The sequence below is a fragment of the Neodiprion lecontei genome, chromosome 5 (assembly GCF_021901455.1).
Source record: "Neodiprion lecontei isolate iyNeoLeco1 chromosome 5, iyNeoLeco1.1, whole genome shotgun sequence".
NCBI lineage: Eukaryota > Metazoa > Arthropoda > Insecta > Hymenoptera > Diprionidae > Neodiprion > Neodiprion lecontei.
In genome coordinates this window covers 10,492,816-10,512,218 of record NC_060264.1, presented here as the reverse complement: position 1 = coordinate 10,512,218, position 19,403 = coordinate 10,492,816, and the positions used below count along the sequence as shown (strand labels likewise).

General features: G+C 36.4%; 2 protein-coding genes across 4 annotated transcripts in view; both read left to right on the top strand.

The window, feature by feature from the left end:
• The window catches only part of LOC107221510 (probable G-protein coupled receptor Mth-like 1), a 127,549-nt gene that overhangs the window by 35,673 nt on the left and 72,473 nt on the right, over positions 1 to 19,403 (top strand). The window lies entirely within an intron of this gene.
• Positions 1,880 to 9,433, top strand: LOC124294735. 3 transcript variants are annotated; one of them, XM_046741541.1, is made up of 6 exons: positions 1,880 to 2,496; positions 3,992 to 4,063; positions 6,754 to 6,970; positions 7,152 to 7,972; positions 8,660 to 8,816; positions 9,030 to 9,433. In XM_046741541.1, the coding sequence occupies exons 3-6, from the start codon at positions 6,769 to 6,771 to the stop codon at positions 9,158 to 9,160; spliced, it is 1,311 nt and encodes a 436-aa protein (XP_046597497.1). In that variant the 5' UTR covers positions 1,880 to 2,496; positions 3,992 to 4,063; positions 6,754 to 6,768; the 3' UTR covers positions 9,161 to 9,433. The 3 variants fall into 3 exon arrangements, with proteins under 3 accessions (XP_046597497.1, XP_046597498.1, XP_046597499.1); XM_046741542.1 differs by lacking the exon at positions 3,992 to 4,063; XM_046741543.1 differs by lacking the exons at positions 3,992 to 4,063; positions 6,754 to 6,970 and having other exon boundaries at positions 1,882 to 2,496.

The window sequence follows — 19,403 nt, the reverse complement described above, 5'->3', positions numbered from 1 at the left end:
ATGTTGGTACTCCATCTTTCAACGTTTTATCAGAATCGTTTCATTTGAATTTACAAATTACGAGCTATTAACGTTCACGAAATTCGTTTATGATTTTGGTAATCACAACATATAATATTCATTCATGACACAACTGCCAGCAACTTTAATTAGACGTTTATCATACTTCCTATTCACCATTGCACAGCAGTATATTGATTGTTTTATGAACGTATATCTTCGACTATTATAATGTACGTTTTATTGGTATTTCTGATCTACGCGTGATAGACGTTTATGAAATTCATTTTCAATCTTGGTGTCTACAACATCTATATATATATATATTAGGGTGTGTCGAAAATGAACTTTTTTTTTTTCTTCGCTCCTACCACTCAAAACTTTAGGTTTTGACATTAAAGAGGTCCTCGTTCAAGGAGGGCGCTGTAGCTTGAAGTTTAGAAGTCGCTCAACGAGGATTTAGGTTTCCCATCTAATTAACACGTAAAAAATATTGTTTTTCGTTCAAAATGATGTCAGGCAACCATAAAATTGGCGATGTCTGTATTTCTTGGCTTATTTGAAAGCATGACTCATCCCCTAAACGATGATAGGTCGTTTTTCGACTTACCTTGTTCCAATTTTTTTTTACGCCACTTTTCGACCACAATAGTCACTTTTTCAAGTTTACAAAGTCTCCAAGGTATCAATGAGTCCAAAATGAATTGCTACAAGTATTGATTCTTGATTCGAATATAAATAACCAATTCTAAAAATTGGTAAATTCCGTATCTTCAATTTTATTCAAAAAACCATGTTTATTTTGAGAAATTTTGTATGTTTCACTAATTTTTGGAATTGGTTATTTATATTCGAATCAAGAATCAATACTTGTAGCAATTCATTTTGAACTCATTGATACATTGGAGACTTTGTAAACTTGAAAAAGTGACTATTGTGGTCGAAAAGTGGCGTAAAAAAAATTGGTACAAGGTAAGTCGAAAAACGACCTATCATCGTTTAGGGGATGAGTCATGCTTTCAAATAAGCCAAGAAGCACAGAAATCGCCAATTTTTTGGATGCCTGACATCATTTTGAACGAAAAACAATATTTTTTACGTGTTAATTAGATGGGAAACCTAAATCCTCGTTGAGCGACTTCTAAACTTCAAGCTACAGCGCCCTCCTTGAACGAGGACCTCTTTAATGTCAAAACCTAAAGTTTTGAGTGGTAGGAGCGAAGAAAAAAAAAAGTTCATTTTCGACACACCCTAATATATATATATATATATATATATATATATATATATATATTGTACATTCATCATACAACTACCAGCAACCCCAATTAAGCGCTTAATTATTGCGGTTTTCCACTATTGCACAGAAATATATTCATCGTTTGATGAACGTATTTTTTCAACGATTATTGTTCACGTTTTACTGCTACTTGTGATCTACGTTCAATAACCGTTTATGAAATTTATTCAATATCGGACTATTTTCAAGATACATTGAATTGTATAATATGTATATTTGATCAAATGGGTTCATACTTGTTTTACTTCAACACGATTGAGGAAAATTCAACGTTGAGTACAATATTCAGATTATGAACGCACTTTTAGTATTCATGTATGCGGAACCGCCTGATGCCAAGCGGTGGCCAAATCAGTTGATTATCTTATAATTAGTTTCCGAAAAATGGACTTTAATTACCCGTTATTTTGATGCCAATATTATGTGGTAACTAAAGCTGAACACTGATCTTGTATTCATTTACCGGTGCATGGAACATAGATATAACCAATAAAAGGAAGAGAATAAAGAAGTGTCCGAAACGTGAATAATTTCGTACCAAGAATAATAATTTATTGTACATTTTTATAATTATTTCACAATATTGGTTATCATATTATAATATATTAAATCTCATTATTTGGCACGAATTACGTCAAGACTTCAATATCTTGTATGAGTACTTGCTAAAACAAGCGTTCATCATATCCTGTCGCATTTTTAACGTCGTTTGTACGTTTATTTTTCGCGCTATTTTATCGGAGTTCTGTGCGTTATACATTGTGTCACTACTGATATATTATTCTCCTGCTCTGGTGCGTCAGCGTCGGTAACGCTGCAAGCTAGAGTAAGAGCGCAATAATTATATGTAGAGACAGAACTTATCCCATGGACCGCGCATTCATACAGTAAGTGTAAGTATAGCGAGTGGTAAGACAAGGACAGCTCGGAATAACACGGGCATATATGGCAAAGTTGATTCCCTTTTGGGCACGATCTCTCTGTCGCTCTTGCGTCTCCTCTATCTTTGTCTTTGTCTGGGAGCCTATATTCATCCCCACCCTTGCAACTGGCCTCAGGCGCTGGTTATGGCGTTATTCGTCAACCGAATGCGGAGGTGCTCGGATCGATCGGTGATCGTGTAGCAAAAAAGGTGAGAAGCTATTGTTAATCTGCGGCCTAGACGGAAGAAGCAAATTCGTCATTAAATAACGCTGGTAAGTACAACTACATATTTTTCCAAATATGGTGGTATTTTGTCTTAATACATCGAGCATTCTTGGTTGAAAAAATAATGTGTTTTGCAACTCAAATTCTGTCTCTTCTGTATTTTTTTCTTTCCTTTCTTTTCTTTCTTCAAAAGAAACTATGTGTAATGTTCTGCGTCTTTTTCTCTAAACCAAACGATGTACCATAAAAATATGGAATAGTTTATTGTTTATTATATAACGTTCATGAATATTTTTGAACTGTTTTTAAACGTTATTTATATGTGTTAAGTTTACTATGATACGTATATTATAGGTTAATTATATTAGTTCTTGTCGAATTTGAGGAAAACTTCATGTTAATAATCATCCCATGTGATCATGCGGTTATTAGTAACTTTTGCTCTGTATTGTTTGAAATCGGTTTCGTGTTTATTATTTTTTTAGATACCGTTTCAACATATCTATAACATACATATGAACTCGTAGCATCTTCCAAAGTAACAAAGTATAGTAATACAGCCACGTAAATATTTCTGTGCCATCGAAATCACAGAAATATTATTTTGACAATATTTTTTATTTTCTTTTCCCTTCAATTGAAAATAACAATTATTATCCATCAGAAGAAGACGGTCATGTTAGACAATAGAGACAATAGAGAAGATCCGTAGCAATAAAGCTTTTTCACCAGTTAGTGCAACAACTTATATAGAGGTTTATTAAAAATTATGTATTTTGATCCAAAATTCTGTTTTGTGTATATTTTCTTGGATTTGGGCTGAATAAATATTAAAAAGGGATTTGCACCTGAATAATTTTGTAAACACTGGTAAAAATAGTGGTCATCTACCCATCAAACGTATATAATACGCAGGAAATTCGTAACAAGTAATTTTATTCCATTGGATTTGACTTTGATCTTTACCGATAAACGTATAGTATACTCATGATTTACGTTCAGTAGTAGGCGTCATGATATACTATTCGAAAAGTATTAGAATATAAGCAGGACATCGGCCCAGAATTGGTTCAACGTTAAACTACGATCTTGTTTAATTTGTAGTAACAATAAATAGCGATACATAGAACTATAAGTACTATAGAATAATAATATTAGTAACAGTACTATCTAGTCCTGAAATATATCACGATTCCTACTACTGAACGTAAATCATGAGTATACTATGCGTTTATCGGTAAATGTCAGAGTCAAATCCAATAGAATGAAACTACTCATTACCTGCGTATTATATACGTTCGATGGGTAGCTGACCACGTTTTTTATTCGTGTTTACAAAATTGTTCGGCTACAAATGCCTTTTTAATATTTATTTAGCCCAAATCCAAGAAAATATACACGAAACAGCATTTTTGATCAAATTACTTAATTTTCAATAAAATTTTATATAAATTGTTGCGCTAACTCGTGTAAAAGCTTTATTGCTATGAATCTTCTGTATTGACTCACGTACTACGTTCATTAGGTTCATTTAACTTTTAGTTTTCAGAGTGGTGTGCGGATATTTACGACAAATAAGGCAAGCACGTTAAAGCGTACATCATTTCTTGTCTGGTGTGTATTATTATTTAGTTTTATAACATGCCTCATGATTTAAAAGTTCTGAGTAAACGACATTTGCGTCGCAAAACAGCTATAAATACTCGTAAAGTATTACTGAGTATTGCAGGCAATAATTGTGCACTCGAGCACCTTACGAAATCACAATTAAAAGATGCTAGTCATGAACATGTGTCTTGTATCGGAGAATATGTGCACTCTATAGATAGCGATTATGATGTTGATCATATCCATCAAAGTAATGAACAGAATGAAGAAAACTCTAATTCGAACCGCGATAATAAAGATTTCAAAGACATCGAAAGTGACATAGATAGCATCAAAGCTACGTTGTACAGTTCTGAAGATAATTCAAGTTCCGTCAGCGATGAAGTGCATTTAGATGATGAAACGAACTTTGTTGAAAATTTGCGCGACTGGGCATCTTCAAATAACATCACACATAACGCGATCGATCAATTGCTAGCATTATTGAAACCAGCACATCCTATCTTACCCTTAAGTGCTAGGACTCTACTTCACACGTCACGACGTATTGAAACGTTAAATTTAGACAACGGAGAAATGTGTTATTTCGGTTTGGAGAAATGCTTGAGACAAAAACTCGAGTCAGGTCTCAAAAAAGGACTGTCACCTGAACATACGTTGCGAGTTGATTTTAATATTGATGGGATTCCCGTTTATAAAAGTAGCGGAACATCATTTTGGCCAATTTTGGGACGCAGTATTTCAATGATCGATGATAGCCCATTTGTAATTGGTGTTTATTATGGTACGGGTAAACCGATGCCACTATCTTCATATTTACGAGATTTAATTAAAGAAACGTCACGTTTAAGCACCAATGGTTTTGAGTTTAATGGCACCAAATACTTTGTCAGAGTTGGTTTATTCGCGTGTGACGCGCCCGCGAGATCTATGTTGAAAATGTGTTTAGGACATTCGGGTAAGGATGCTTGCGAGAGGTGTAAGATTCGCGCAGTTCATCTCAACCGTAAACTGTGTTATCCATGTGACACCGAATTCCAGAAGCGAAAAGATAGTGATTTTGTTGCACCTAGTGAAAACGATCGTCACGTTAAAGGACGTTCGCCTCTTTTAGATCTTTACGTGGGACTAGTCTCCCAATTTCCTTTAGATCCCATGCATTTAATCTACCTGGGAATTTTGAAGAGGTTGCTCCTTAAATACTGGGTCGAGGGTTCACGTGATTGCAAATTGTCTAAGGATATTTTGTTAGAAATTGAACGTATAATGAAACTATTGGCGCGATATGTTCCGGCAGAGTTTCCTCGAAAGCCCCGTGGATTTTTGGATTTGCATCGATGGAAAGCGACAGAATTTAGATTTTTCTTGTTATATTCCGGCCCTGTTGTAATGCGGGATGTGCTAGATCGAAAAAAGTACAAACATTTTTTATTATTGTCTGCCGCCGTGTATATTCTATCGAATACAGCCTTGTTCTCGCGTTTTCGAAACATCGCGCAAGATATGATCGAAAAATTCGTTACTCAAGGTGCTAAGATATACGGACAAAACTTTGTCGTATATAATGTACATTCGCTGCTGCATGTCATAGACGACGTAGAACGATTTGGCCCATTAGAAGAATACAGTTGCTTTGTGTATGAAAATCATTTGGGCCATTTGAAACGACTTATTCGATCGAAACGCTTGCCGCTGCAGCAGCTGAGTAATCGACTTGAAGAACTAAGTTCTATTCGTAAAACTAATTGTCAGGAAAAATTTATTCCTAAACCCAAATTTATTGGAAATTCTCGTGAATGTCAGGCTCTGGAAACGAAAAAATTCAAAATATCAATAAAAAGGCCGGATAATGTAGTAGCTTGTGGGACAGAAATATTAGTGATCAAATCAATCCTTTTCATTGCCGGAGAATATAGAATTATAGGTACTCCGTTCAAGTACAAGCGAGACCTTTATCAGAAACCTATTAAATCTTCCAAACTAGGGATTTTTTTCGTAAGAAGTTTCAACGTAGCGAAATCTTATCGCGTCGATGATATATTACATAAATTCGTCTGTCTTCCATTTAAAGATGGTTTCGCAGTAACTCCGATACTACACGAAATGAAATAAAATTTTTATTTTTTGTTAAACATCTCAACGAAACGAGCTCTCGACAAAAAACAGATGATGAACCTACGATTCTCGGCAATGTGTACGAGGAAGAGGGATTCGTTCAAGACATGTATAGTATGTCTATGTCTACCTCGCACACATTCCCGAGAATCGTAGGTTCATTATCTCTTTTATATTAAAAGTTTGCTTCAATTGAGATGTTTAGCAAAAAATAACATTATCGTATACCTATTACCATATACCGTATATGCCGAGTCTAATTTACCTAGTAGTCCAATATACCCAACTCTACCATATGTTCATAACATCACTTTTGAGCTGATTTATTATAGTTTTGTACGTCACATTGACGTTCAAGTATTGGTTAGACATGCGTTCCCAAAATCTTCATAATGTTTCATGATCGATTCATCTTTTAACTTATATACTACCTTGCATATTCCTATGTTGATGTCCTAATTAAAAACTTTTAAACTGGCACTTTTTGCTCAGAGTGGAATAAAAGTGCTTGAATTTTGATCAAATATAAATTTATACACCAGACTAGAGAATATGATACATTTAACGATGTTTTTACTCAGTCGTGCTGCAGAACTATGTATGCGGTGATTGAATTCTTGGTTGGCGAAGATAGAGAATGCGCATTGGTACCAGTTCTTTGGCTGGTCGAAAACAACACCCAATGTTACTGGCCACGGACAAAAACTGAAGATCATTTTACAAAACTTGTAAAATCAAAGGCTGCCTATGAAAAAACATGGCCAAAGTTTGCCATTCACAAAGTACTGCATACCGGAGGTGATTATTGGAACGTAGAACTTTTTTTTACAATTGTATACGGATTGAATGTTTCAATCATATTAATTTTCACTTGGATAAGAGTTACGACGATATATTTTGATCATATTGTACATTTGTGATTAATTTTGCTAATCAATGAGCATTCGGTATTGATTGATATTCCTTGATTAACTAACAGATGACTACCACGACACCGAAGCAACGATGGCGCGCCTACTGGAGCTGGGCACGTCCGATGAATCCGGAATAATTCGCAACATCGCTAAAAAATCCACTGTAATACCTCAGCAAGATATTACCAATGACGTGGACGAGAATGAAGCTACGAACAGTGATGATGTCGAACCTGAGCCGCAAAAGAAAAAACGTAAACACAAAACCGACAAGAAGAAGGCTAAAAATCGACACGTTAGTAACAAAAAAAAAAAAACGAAGCGTTCTCGTGAAAGTTCAAGTAGTTTAGGTTACACCTCTTCAGCTGACGAGAATTTGCCACCGTCCGAAGTCGATGAATCGACTTCTAACCGTAATAAGAATACTCGCTACATTAACTCAGCCAAAGGATCTACCAAAAATCAGACACCAAAGAAAAACTTGGCCCACAAGATCGTACAGCACCAGTATAATGATAATTCCCATGAGTCACCGAATCAGTTGTCTGGATATGAAACATCAAATAGAAACATTTCTAGTAGGATCATCAGGTCTACCACGCAATATGACTTATCAAGATCCTTTTCACAACTTGAACCTTCAACCCCGACCACATCACGCGAACAGAATACCTTTGAAGAAAAAACTCTGCAGTATTTAGAACACATTAAATCCTACACTGAACAAAACCATCTGCTACTACGTAAAATCTTCTCAAAACAGAAGGAAGTCAGCATCGACGTAACAAAGAAACCAGCCGAATTCCCAAAACTTCCTCTTAACTCCATGGAAGACTTCTCCAACCTCGAAAATATCCTGAAATCCGAAGAGCATCGAACTTATTTAGTGAGTAGACCTTGCAATCATATTCAAAATATGTATGTCATGACATACGGATAGGTACTAATACCGAGCGTATTCTTCAATGAGGGCCAACCCCCTCCCTAGCGCAAACCAACACAGGCACATGAGGCTCGGCCGGGAGGGGATAGAATGCCAGTGGCCATGTTAGTCTCCACTCGACCGAACTTCACGTACGCGTCATGTGCCTGAGTTGGCTTAGCACTAGGGAGGGGGTTGTCTCTCATTGAAGAATACGCTCGGTATGTGTTGACTGCAAAGGAATAATGAAAATTACTACAGGCATACAGAATTGCGGTTCGTAACGTTTTAACCCTCTCGGACCGTATGTTGCTTCTACGCAACACGCACTTTGAGGCTTCATAAAACTGTATCGGTCGCAAGGTCAGGGTTCTAACTGCATAGTTCCATTAAGCAAGGTCAGATGGCCTTATAGATACTCCTAAACCCTGAGGTAAACTGCTTTCACCCATCGAAATATCAATATGGTGAGAGATTTTCATTCAACATGAAATCGGTCTCGGTCTGATCGAGAGGGTTAACGTTAAAAAATGCTGAAAAAATATTAGGAATCGACAATCTCCAACTAGTCAAAATTGTTATCGATGTTGATAACAGTAAGAATATTTTGAATTCAATTCGACATTCATTCATTTTAGTATTTTGTTGCAGACCGGGAAACTGGCTTCTGTTGGAGGGACAAGCGGTCGCCAATGTGTGTTGGCTATAATGAGGTCACTACTCACAAACGAATTAGCGATGCAATTCAATTGGGCAGGGAGGGACAAAGTCCCATTTCAAAAGACATTGACAATGGAAACTGTTTACGGTAATGAATAATTCATGAAATTTTCGAGAAACAGTTATTACTTGGATTTATCGTGTGAAAACAATATTATTCACACATTATTATTCAAATTATGCAAACTGTTAACTTTTTTCCCAATATATTCGAGATTCATCACAATTTACATTGAAATTATTCCTTATCAGTTATCAATATCGTGATATTGTACCTTCCTTTTGATGTATTTTTTCTCAGAGGCTGTGAAACAAACCTTTCTTGGCAAGAAGGAAATTGGTGATGCAACCGAAACCAGTGTTTCGTGTGCCGTGAAAGACTGGTTAAAACTAGCTCGATCACGGCATACCTATGTACGAAAGAAGGGCTAAGAAACTGTGGTAAACGTCAACTAATTTTAAAAACAGTCATATAAAAGTACAAATCATACAGGCATATAAATATTTCTGATATAAGTGTAATATTCTTAGCGTTTTCTGTTAGTTGTAACTACCGTGAAGACGAAAGTATAGTGTAGGTTGAGCTGTGTCTATGAGCTACAAGATGTACCTTTTTTTTTGATAAATGAGTATTTATAGATATAAGATATTTGTGTAACGTTCTAACAAAGATATAATAAAATCGATTCACATATATAAACTAAATTCGTACGCTTTCTAACTCAACCCAGACTTGTTTCTAGCTAACGTGAAATGATCTTCCTCTATAGCAGTGTACTATATACGCTTTCAATTACACATCCAAGATACGTTATGTATTCAAGTCTAGAGGTCCAATTAAAAACGTTTTTTAACACTGTATAATATTCGTTTAGACATAAATAATGAAAGATTAAAGCGTCATTAACAGAAAACATTTTGTCACGTTAGTTAAACGGACATTGTCAACACATTTTAATAGAAAAAATTTCCTTCATAATTTGAGTTTTAAAACGTACTTGCGAAACGTCTCTTAGTAGTCATCAATATCCAAATATTAGACGATTACCATAAATATTAAAATAACGGATTTTCGATACGTTTTATCAACAAATTGAGATACGATTTATAAATGTTTGGTTTCAAACGTATAAAATTTGCATATGAACAACTATCGTAAGACGTCCACCAAAAACGTTTAATAAACCGAAATCACGGCGGACATTCTTCGCAATAAAATACGTAGGTGCTGCACGTTTATTCTACAGAATAAAACGTTCTTTTTTGACGAATTTCATACGCTTTATATACTGGCATTGTTTATTGGGTAGGTTCGAGGAAGAGTAATGGAACGGTACGGTTCAACGGGTAGGTGAGTAATCGAATTACTCTGAGGATTATTTAATTGTATTAACTCCGGCTCACCTGCAGGATCGAGTGTCGACCTGGACCACCTGGTTCAACTCGACAACTAAGTTCTGCTGCATTAAACACGCCGATCAGTTGCGACGATCCGTAATTTCGTTCCGCTTCGCCTGCCATCCTTCGAACGAATTTGACCTTTGAAGTACATCCCGCAGATTATCCGATCTGCACTAATTGTCCGCAGAGACGGAAAATTAAAAATTGCAGAATTTCACGGTTTGCGGAATTCTGGAAAATTCATCCGTGGGGTAATTTTTAAAGATTGACAAGTGCGGAAGAAGCGTAAGAATATTGAAAGTTTAGGTAAATTGAATACTGAATTCTTGGCAAAGGGACGAGTCACATTCCGAATAAGTTTACGGTTAAAATATTTGTAGAGTAAACTTGTAAATATATGCTAAGAATAAACTGTGCGTATTTCTTCACTCTACGGATAAGTAATTAATAAACTGTAGGAAATTGGTTGTTTGAAGTTTGAAAGAAAAAAATCTCAGAAATATATCTTCATTTTAAATAAATTACAGGGAATTAGTGGGTAAATTTCTTGGAAACCTACTAAAGCATTCGTAAATTAAGAAACAAAGTTTGGGAAAGTCAAATGTCCGTCAGTTTCAGACTTATATTGTAGTTTCAGAAGACTTGAGTATTCTGAAGAACGGCAGAAAAAATGGAAAAAGTGTAAACGAATTAAAATGATGGTCAAAAATTTTTTTTTATCCTGTATTCCTTTTGAGATTTTTTTTTCTAATTTTTAATATTTACCTAAAACTCTTGTATTTCTCTAACATACTCAAACCGTTGAAATACTTTATATAGACGAGATTATACGATTTTCACCTTTTTTACGAATAGTCGCTAGACAAAATTCGTTCACTGTGAACAACGTACACTGAGAAAAATTTCAATTGTTATAGTAACTAGAAAAATTCAGTAAAACAGATATCGTTAAAAAAAACTGTTCGAATATTGTTGGAATCACAAAAAACGAGGTACACGAAACCATTTTGCGCTATCGTCGATCCTTTTTTGGTAATTGCAAGGCAAAATCAGTTTTATTTGTGGTTTAACCTAGTTTTTTTAGTTAAACAAGGCTTTAACGTCAATTTATCGTTGCACAAGCATTAAAGTTTCGCAACAGTTGCAAGAAAATATAGCATCAGCGATCGTAATGAGAAAGAATAGTAACGGATACTAGACTTTCCGGTAACTGCGAGAAAACTAATTTTCACTTTCTACCTACAACTATATTTTTCGATTATGATAAAAAATGAAATTACTCAAGGACTGGGCCGTAACCGGAACTAAAAATTTCTCTCAGTGTACATTAAACCAAAACATCGTCTAGATCTAATGAACAGCAATCTAAAACTCGCTTGACGTTACAAGGATCGAAATTGGACTTTTCATTTCAATGTGTCGATCAAGTTTCACTCTAGTAATTTTCCCTATAATCAACACTTTCGATACCTGCAAATAACAATTTTCTCTGATCCCGTTAAATTCGATTGTTCCGTCAGACGGGATCCCGGGTATTTCAAGTCCCGTTTGGGCCCATTCGGGGCGATCGACTTTCGCCCGGCTTTTCAGTAGAAACCTGCAGCTAGTTTAGTAGCGCGAATTCGGGCCCTGCGTCATTCGGGGACAATGCCGCTTTGTGTTATCTTCGCTGCTCATTGTACTACCGGCTGTATTCCAACCATAAAGTAAATAATGTACTGCGCGAGTATTGAATTATAGCGTGTTACCGCCGGCGCTGTTCACCTCCTCCATGGTCTTGAGCTCTTACAATAATCTAGGCTGTCGCTAATTCTGCTCGAAGTTTGGTTTGAACTGTAAAATTTGAATGGATCTAAAAGTTTGTGCTTGAAATTTCAATTTTTTCAGATTTTCGACAGAATCCTCTGACTTTTCCATGATTTTTCTTAAATGGAAAACCAAAATCCGTTTCTTAATTTTCGCTGTATATCAAGCGTTTTTTGTATTGATATTTGATACATACTTGTCACGGACGTGTAAACATTGTTTTTATCATACCTGCATATAAATTGGCAAACAACCAATGAGAACAGGGAATGCTGATCAATACACTGTCTAATTGAGTCACATAAGAATTAATTATACCTGATAATCTGTCTGGAAGTTGAACATATCCCTGCAGTATTCAAGAGACTAAAGTTATTAGTAACGAAACATTGAGAGGAAAAATCACTGTTTTGCAATTTTATAGTGACTTTAAAGTAGTCTAGTTTCCAAAATACGTATATATTTTTCGTTCCTATAATTGACTGCATCTCGCAATCGGATATTCTTGATACTGCGAAATAACGATTTTATACAAACGTGAATGATTTATCAGTATCCCTGACACGCTTAAATCGACGCTACGCTCAACCCCGGTGCTATAACGCTCTACGATATTATCGCTAATTATACCTGCAGCTATTAAATCACTGCCCTAATTAATAGGGATTATACGGCTTAGCGGGTCGATGCGGAACGGAGGGTCGTTAGGATAATAGAAAAGGTAAAAAGGATTTCGATTTTCAATTTGGCCTACCACGATGATGAAAATCTGCAGCTCTCGGGGTCTTGATGAGCTGTTGACTAGGCTGATGCAGCCAGCGCGGCTAATTAGTTTCCAAATTTTACGCGCCCTAATTCCGCACCGCTATAGTCGATACAGCTTGTCCTCCCCTAATTGCAGCGACCCTCACCTGACGGGATTTCCAAATTGTTCGTCTGTGACCTGTCAGTCATCGGAGGCGCATTGCGGTGATCGTGCGATGCGACCATCGCACGTATCTACGTGTCTAGTTATTGACAGGCTGTGCACGTTTGCAAAAAAAAAAATAAAAATTCGTCGAAACGTTTGTTAGAACTTCGTGTTGCAATTCAGACATCTGGAGTATCGATTTTGCATTTTGTGTATTCACTTGAGGATGTTTATTTAATAAATTATTGTATTCGGCAGCTAAGAATATCTCTTAGAACTATGTGAACGTAGAAAATAGTTGTAATTTTAACGAAAACTTCGCCATTAATGCGTCATTTCAAATCGTTCAAAAATTAATATGAATTGAGCTGATTCGTTCGATCTTATTGTACGGTGGCATACTTTAGTTTCTTCAAGTTTGATAAAACGGATTTTCTTCTTTCCTGAAGTCCATGAAATACTGCCATTTGTTGACGGTAAATATAATTATTATCGACGAAATATTGTCAAATTAAATATTCAATAATGCCAGCGTAATAAAAACAATTGTTTCAGCAGCTTTGTAGAAAATAGTCTTCTGAATAAAATGGGCCACCTTATGGGGTAAAATCTAACGAACAGATCGTACTTTCAAACATTTTGAACCAATTTGAAATAAAACATTGATATCTGAGATTTTTTTTTTTATAGCTCTGGTATTTTCTGTTCCTGTGAAATACTCAACGAACGACTATCTCGTATTAAAATTAATAACAAGTGCCGATTCTCGGCCAACCTTGACCCTTTTTTTATTCGTTTATTACGTCATATTCGCAGATGTTTGCGAATGGATGAAAAAGTCAAAGATCGATTATCTTACAATAAGCAGATATGAGAATTCATGCACTACCAAGTCCAACTTTTCAGACAAATTCCTTTCACCCTCTAGAAAGTCTGTAGATATTTCGTAATAGGCATTACTTATAAGTATACAAGTGAAATTGCAAAGCACACAATCGAGCAATTCAAGCAATTCGTGTAGAAATTGCAACGATCAACGCAGCTGTTTGCCGTTGGTAAACCGCCGTGCACTGCGTCGATCTAGCGCGAGACGTAGAATTATTTCAATCGAATGAAAACACCGGGGAACACGGTAAATTGAAGATCGAATCCTAAAATTATACGCTACGCACGTTAAACTGGACCGGAAATTGGACAAATTGCCAAACCGCAATCCGCGTTTCCTTAATCGTGGCCACACCTTCGGTATTAAAACCTTGAGTTTTCCCGCTCCAAGAAAATAAATTAGGTGACAAAATTTCTTCAACCATACAACGTTGAACACAAAATATTTCTAACGGTTAAAATTCGACTGCAAGTCGATAAAAGTGTGCAATAGATTCGGTTACGAATTTCTTATTGAGAAAAAAAAATACTATAGTTGAAATTTTTTCCGTGGATAAAAATTTCTTACGAAATTGAGCAAGGTTTGTAATTGGCTCGGCCTCGCCTCGTACTTCAATTTGCGTAAAGCAAACGCAGGTTAATTGGCAGGGGGTGTGTAGCGTTGAAAAAAGGGTAACCAAGAAACGGGAATATAATCCTGCGAAATTGAAGGAAGGCACGGCGGAGGAGGCGGGGGAGAACGGAAATAGCCCAATCGGACCGAACTCCGGGTTTGGAAGCGGACCAGTTTTGACCCCGGGTTTGGGGAACGTCGCAACGCTTCGTTTTGGTATGCGAGTCGTATGCGAGGGAAATGGCATTTGCACCCCGGGATGCACACTTGGACTATTTCTCAACGGACCAGCGACTCCGCGAATCGTCCTGCCAACCAATACTCTGTGACTTTCGCTGATTCACGTCCGGTTTCTCTCGAACCCCGCATCGTTTCCCCCCCGAACAATCGAATCCTGATTTTCTCCGGCGTCACCAGATGCTGCAGTCCGCCTGCCCTTCGTGTCTTCAAGTTCAAGGTGTCGGGAGATTTTTCTCAGGTTGCGATCCGTGGAATCGTGGTGAAATGAAGTGGATGATGCAATTATAGGAGATTAGAAAATAGAAGGGTCACGATATCTAAGAAACAAGCTAAATCTTTTGTAAACTTGTAGCTTTTATGACATATGCTTGGAAAGTTCGATTTCCACAGTTTGTGGAGCGTGTGTAAAATTCACAATTTCCAAACAGTGCGGGAAAACAAAGTTGGCGCATGCGCACAATTGGTATGGCATATGTTACGCACTGGAAGTTTGTTTGGCGCATGCGCACTTTCGGACAACTCAATTTCACGCACCGTGTCGTTGAGCGTTAATTACCTAATTCCAATTGCACATGCTGTCTGTGGCACTTTCGTTACTTCTCAAGTCAAAGTTTCCTTCACAGGTGTTGGAAAAATGACGGCGATATCTGACTCATGCGATTGCAGAACTCGTCTTTGCGGCTCACGTTGAAAACCGCACGCTCATTGGAAATCACCCGCTTCCCGCACTTGTAATACAATACAGTAGTATAAAATTTTTAAATGTGCGAAGTCGAAATGCAGAAAAGACGTAATGTACACATGGAGAAAACATTTATTGAATTTACCAAACATGGCGATCAAATATAGCGAAAGAAATATTCTAACGATTTAAAGAAACGCTATTCGATTCAACAAAGAAGCTGTTCGAACGAGAGTTTCGATCGTGAAGTGAAACCGCATTTACTTTAATTCGAAAATCATTTCTTTCGGCATATTTGATCATCATGTACCTACTTGATAAATTCATCCATTTTTTTCTCCATTTTGTGACTGTAGAAAAGTATAAAGTAGGCAGAGAGAACCAAAATATAGAACCGTCGGAATTTTTTGGGAACTTTGTCGCTTATCGTCGGACTTTCGACGATTCTACATTTTAAGTTTCTCATAGATACACTTGATATTTCTACGTTTTGACTATTCAACATTTCGACATTCTATAAAATAGATTTTCACGTTTTTTTGAAATTCAATACGTATTGTTATCTTCTAGTTTCTGATATCTCTACATTTTTACCACCACTCAAAGAACGTCAAGTAGTTTCATATTTTAACAAACCAGTGAAACGGGTTTGAGAAGAAATCTCTTTTGCCGATTTATCGACGGTAACAAATGGATTAGAATTTTTTGATCGTTCATTTATTTTCCGCTTCACGTTACACTGTGAACCAAAATTCATTACCTATGAGTCTTCGACTCTACAGAGATTAGTTCCTCAAAGCAGTAAATTATTTCTTTTAATTAATCAGAGTCTCATTAATATTATAAAATAATTTTCTACGGCGCGGATGGTTTCTTCAATAATTGAGATCGCTTTTTCTTTACATTTACCCGCGTATGTTGAACTTCCGGTATCAGCGAAGCACTTCCTTGGGGCTGAAACGTTTCCTAGGTTCTCGTCATGAAATATCTCTGGCTGACGGCTGACTAATTACTTTCAAAAATAGCATCGATGGGGCGTGTAACTTGTGCGACTGACTGGTATTTCCTATTTCCGGTTCCCAGGTATGTACTCGTATACCTGAAGATATTCGTGATAGATACTCACGCCTTAATAATTTCACTCTTATATCTTTGAATGAACTGAAAATTAGTCATGTAACTAAACGGTGTAATTTCTAGGAATACTTTTTCGCTTATCAGTCACCAGGAAATATTAAGAATCTTAAAAAAGTGGAGGAATTCGGACGATTTACTAAGAAAAAAGATTTCGGTCAGTTTTTCCGAGTTCAACCTTTTACATCTTTTCATTTGTAGTGAAAGTTTTGAAATGAACAATTTTTTTTTTTTTTTTTCAAGAATATATTTCTCAACAATAGTAACTGAAAAAACGTTATCCGCTTATACGAATATTAGAATAGACCGAGTGATCTGTAAAAAAATAATTGATAATTTCTCGATGTTTACTGTACAAATATATCACGAACTGCTGAAAATTTTGGAGAGATTCTGAATCTTCATTCGTATATCACTAATGCTTCTTACATTAGACTGAGGAAAATGCGATCTTTCGGAAAATAATAGAATTGTATTACTCACTTTTATTCTTTGTAATTTGTGGACAAGCGGAGCGAAGATTCTGTTGGCTGGATTTTGCTCTCCTGAATTTTTTTTAAACCTCATAAACTTTCATTATCCTTCACGAAAGTAAAAAAGGAACTGTAAGAAGAATCGCGGCTAAGCTTTCTTTTTCCCCTTCCCGTCTCTTCGAGGAGCAGCGGTAATTGTTATTCCGAGGAAAAAATAATGTTGAAATATTCAACCTCAAAGCCTCTCGACACGCGCTCTTCCTTCCGAACTTTCAGCGACAATATTAATTCACCGGTATATTTTTCCTGCCTTCAGAACTCGATTAAGGGTTCCTGAGGGCTCGCCTCTCTGTCTCTCTCTCTCTTTTTCTTGGTCTTGACACGGTGTGAAGAATAAATTACGTTTCGCCCCTACGCAGCAGGTAATTCCGTGTACGAGCATGTGCATGTAGAAATGCCCCTACTTCGAAAATTGTCACGTCAGCTTCGGCCTGAACCTAAGCTTTTTGCCCCGGGTTGTTATCTTTGAATATGAAGAGGGGAAAGACGACCTTGTCATCCCCGGCTTCCTGTGTATAAGCTTATTTTTTCAACAAATTTTATCAAAACTCCGATCCATAAAATGAACGAGAAATAAAGTTTGTGTATGTTATTCTTTCTGTCTAACGTTTTTCAAAGTTTTCATTTAACCTGCAGCTATTTCACTTGTCACGATATCACGAGATTCATGATTATAATTTCACCGTTATATGTGTAGCATCGTGGATTTTACCAACTTTCACAGATTTCTCTTTTGGCTATTCGTCATTCTGCAGGGTAAATAATGGCCCATAAACATTCAATCGTATTTTCATTTTCTTTCATTTCTCTTTCGTCACTGCACTTTGTCAGAATGCATATACGTATAACGAATGTCTTAGACAAATATCCGAGGTCAACATTTGAAAAAAGCAGGAACCCTGTTTACGTAATATTTCTGAAAAATCGTTGTGTAAAACCAGAATTAACTGAAGTTGAAAAATTTACGTTACACTTCGCCGAGATGTTAATTATCTTAGATCTTGATTGACAAAAATCTATTCTTTTTACATACAGTATTATAATTGTGAACAGCAAACATTTCTTCAAAAATATGAAAATTAAAAATACTCGAATTATAAATAAAAACCTGCATATTGATGGTTAATTTCAGATTGATTTGTTCAGGTTCATTTGTTTGATTTCACTTGACGGTGCATTTTATTCGCAAGTTCTACTAAATCACTGAAACAGATGTACGTTTTTTTCTAGCAGATAATTCAATATTGCCATTTGTTGATTATAATCAATATCGGTACTATTTTACAAAATTAAACATCCAACAATACCAGAGTAATAAAAACAATTGTTTCAATTACTTTGTAGAAAATAGTGTTCTGGATGTACATCAAAACTTGGAAAATTTTACTGCATCATATTTGTGTGTAGAAATCGCAGCAGCGAGTTTCGAGTTGACAGGCAAATATTCCAGAGTGGCCACAGACCCAAAAAACGTGTAAAAACCTGAAAATATCAGTTTGGTATTTTGGGAATTAGAAATAATTTTTTTTGACACAACGAGTTTAATATATTTCGTCGTGAAAACAAAGTTTCTTGAACTGACATTTTTGTAGATTATATTCTTCGTCAATTTGAATTGAATTTGAACCTAATATAGAGTTAATCGGCTGAAAGATTTGGGTTTTAGTAACTTACTAGAACCGGGAAAATGTCAGGGAACACTAGGATTTGGGCCCTGGAAAACTTGGAAATCTCATGGAATTTGTTTCCCAAAAATTTTCGGCCACCGTGTATATACACTGGCCCAGATTTGGCGGAAAAGGAAAGGTTTTGGCGTAGCGCGGCAGTTCCGCCGGCGCAACGCTCTGCAGAGATCGCGAGACACGGCCGACCTAGTGCCACGGTAATGAACAAGAAGTGAATCATCCAGCTCGCGCAAATATAACTGGACTCGGTTTATAACACCCAGACGAAGGAGCGGAAGTAACGTGCGCAGGGCTGACGAAGTGCGTGTAACCCCGTCACGGTGTGTGGCTGACTTTAATACGCGGGCCGTTACGCTGAAAATGGTAATTCGCCTCGTTGCGTTCAACGCGTTAACTCGAAACAATCCATTTTTCCAAATTTCATTTACGGACGGGTCTCGAGAAATTGTGAAAACAAAATTGAGGTTCGTTTCACGATTATAGGCTGCACAGTGATTTCCCTATTTCTCCAAAAGTACCCTCCAATTGTACCCTAAGGCATTGAATTTTCCCCTAAAACCCCCATATTTTTGCAAGTTAGTTAGTTATTATTATTATTATTATTATTATTTTTTTTTTTCATCATTTGCAAACTAAAATGGACTGAAGAAATAAATTTGATGCTTGAGCACAATGTTTATATTATACTTAAAAGCTTCGAACTTTGACGGATAAATTTGCAGATATTATTCGTACAGCGATGCGATTCGTTAGTTTTCAACGTTTTCCCGAAGTCCAGTTTGAGAA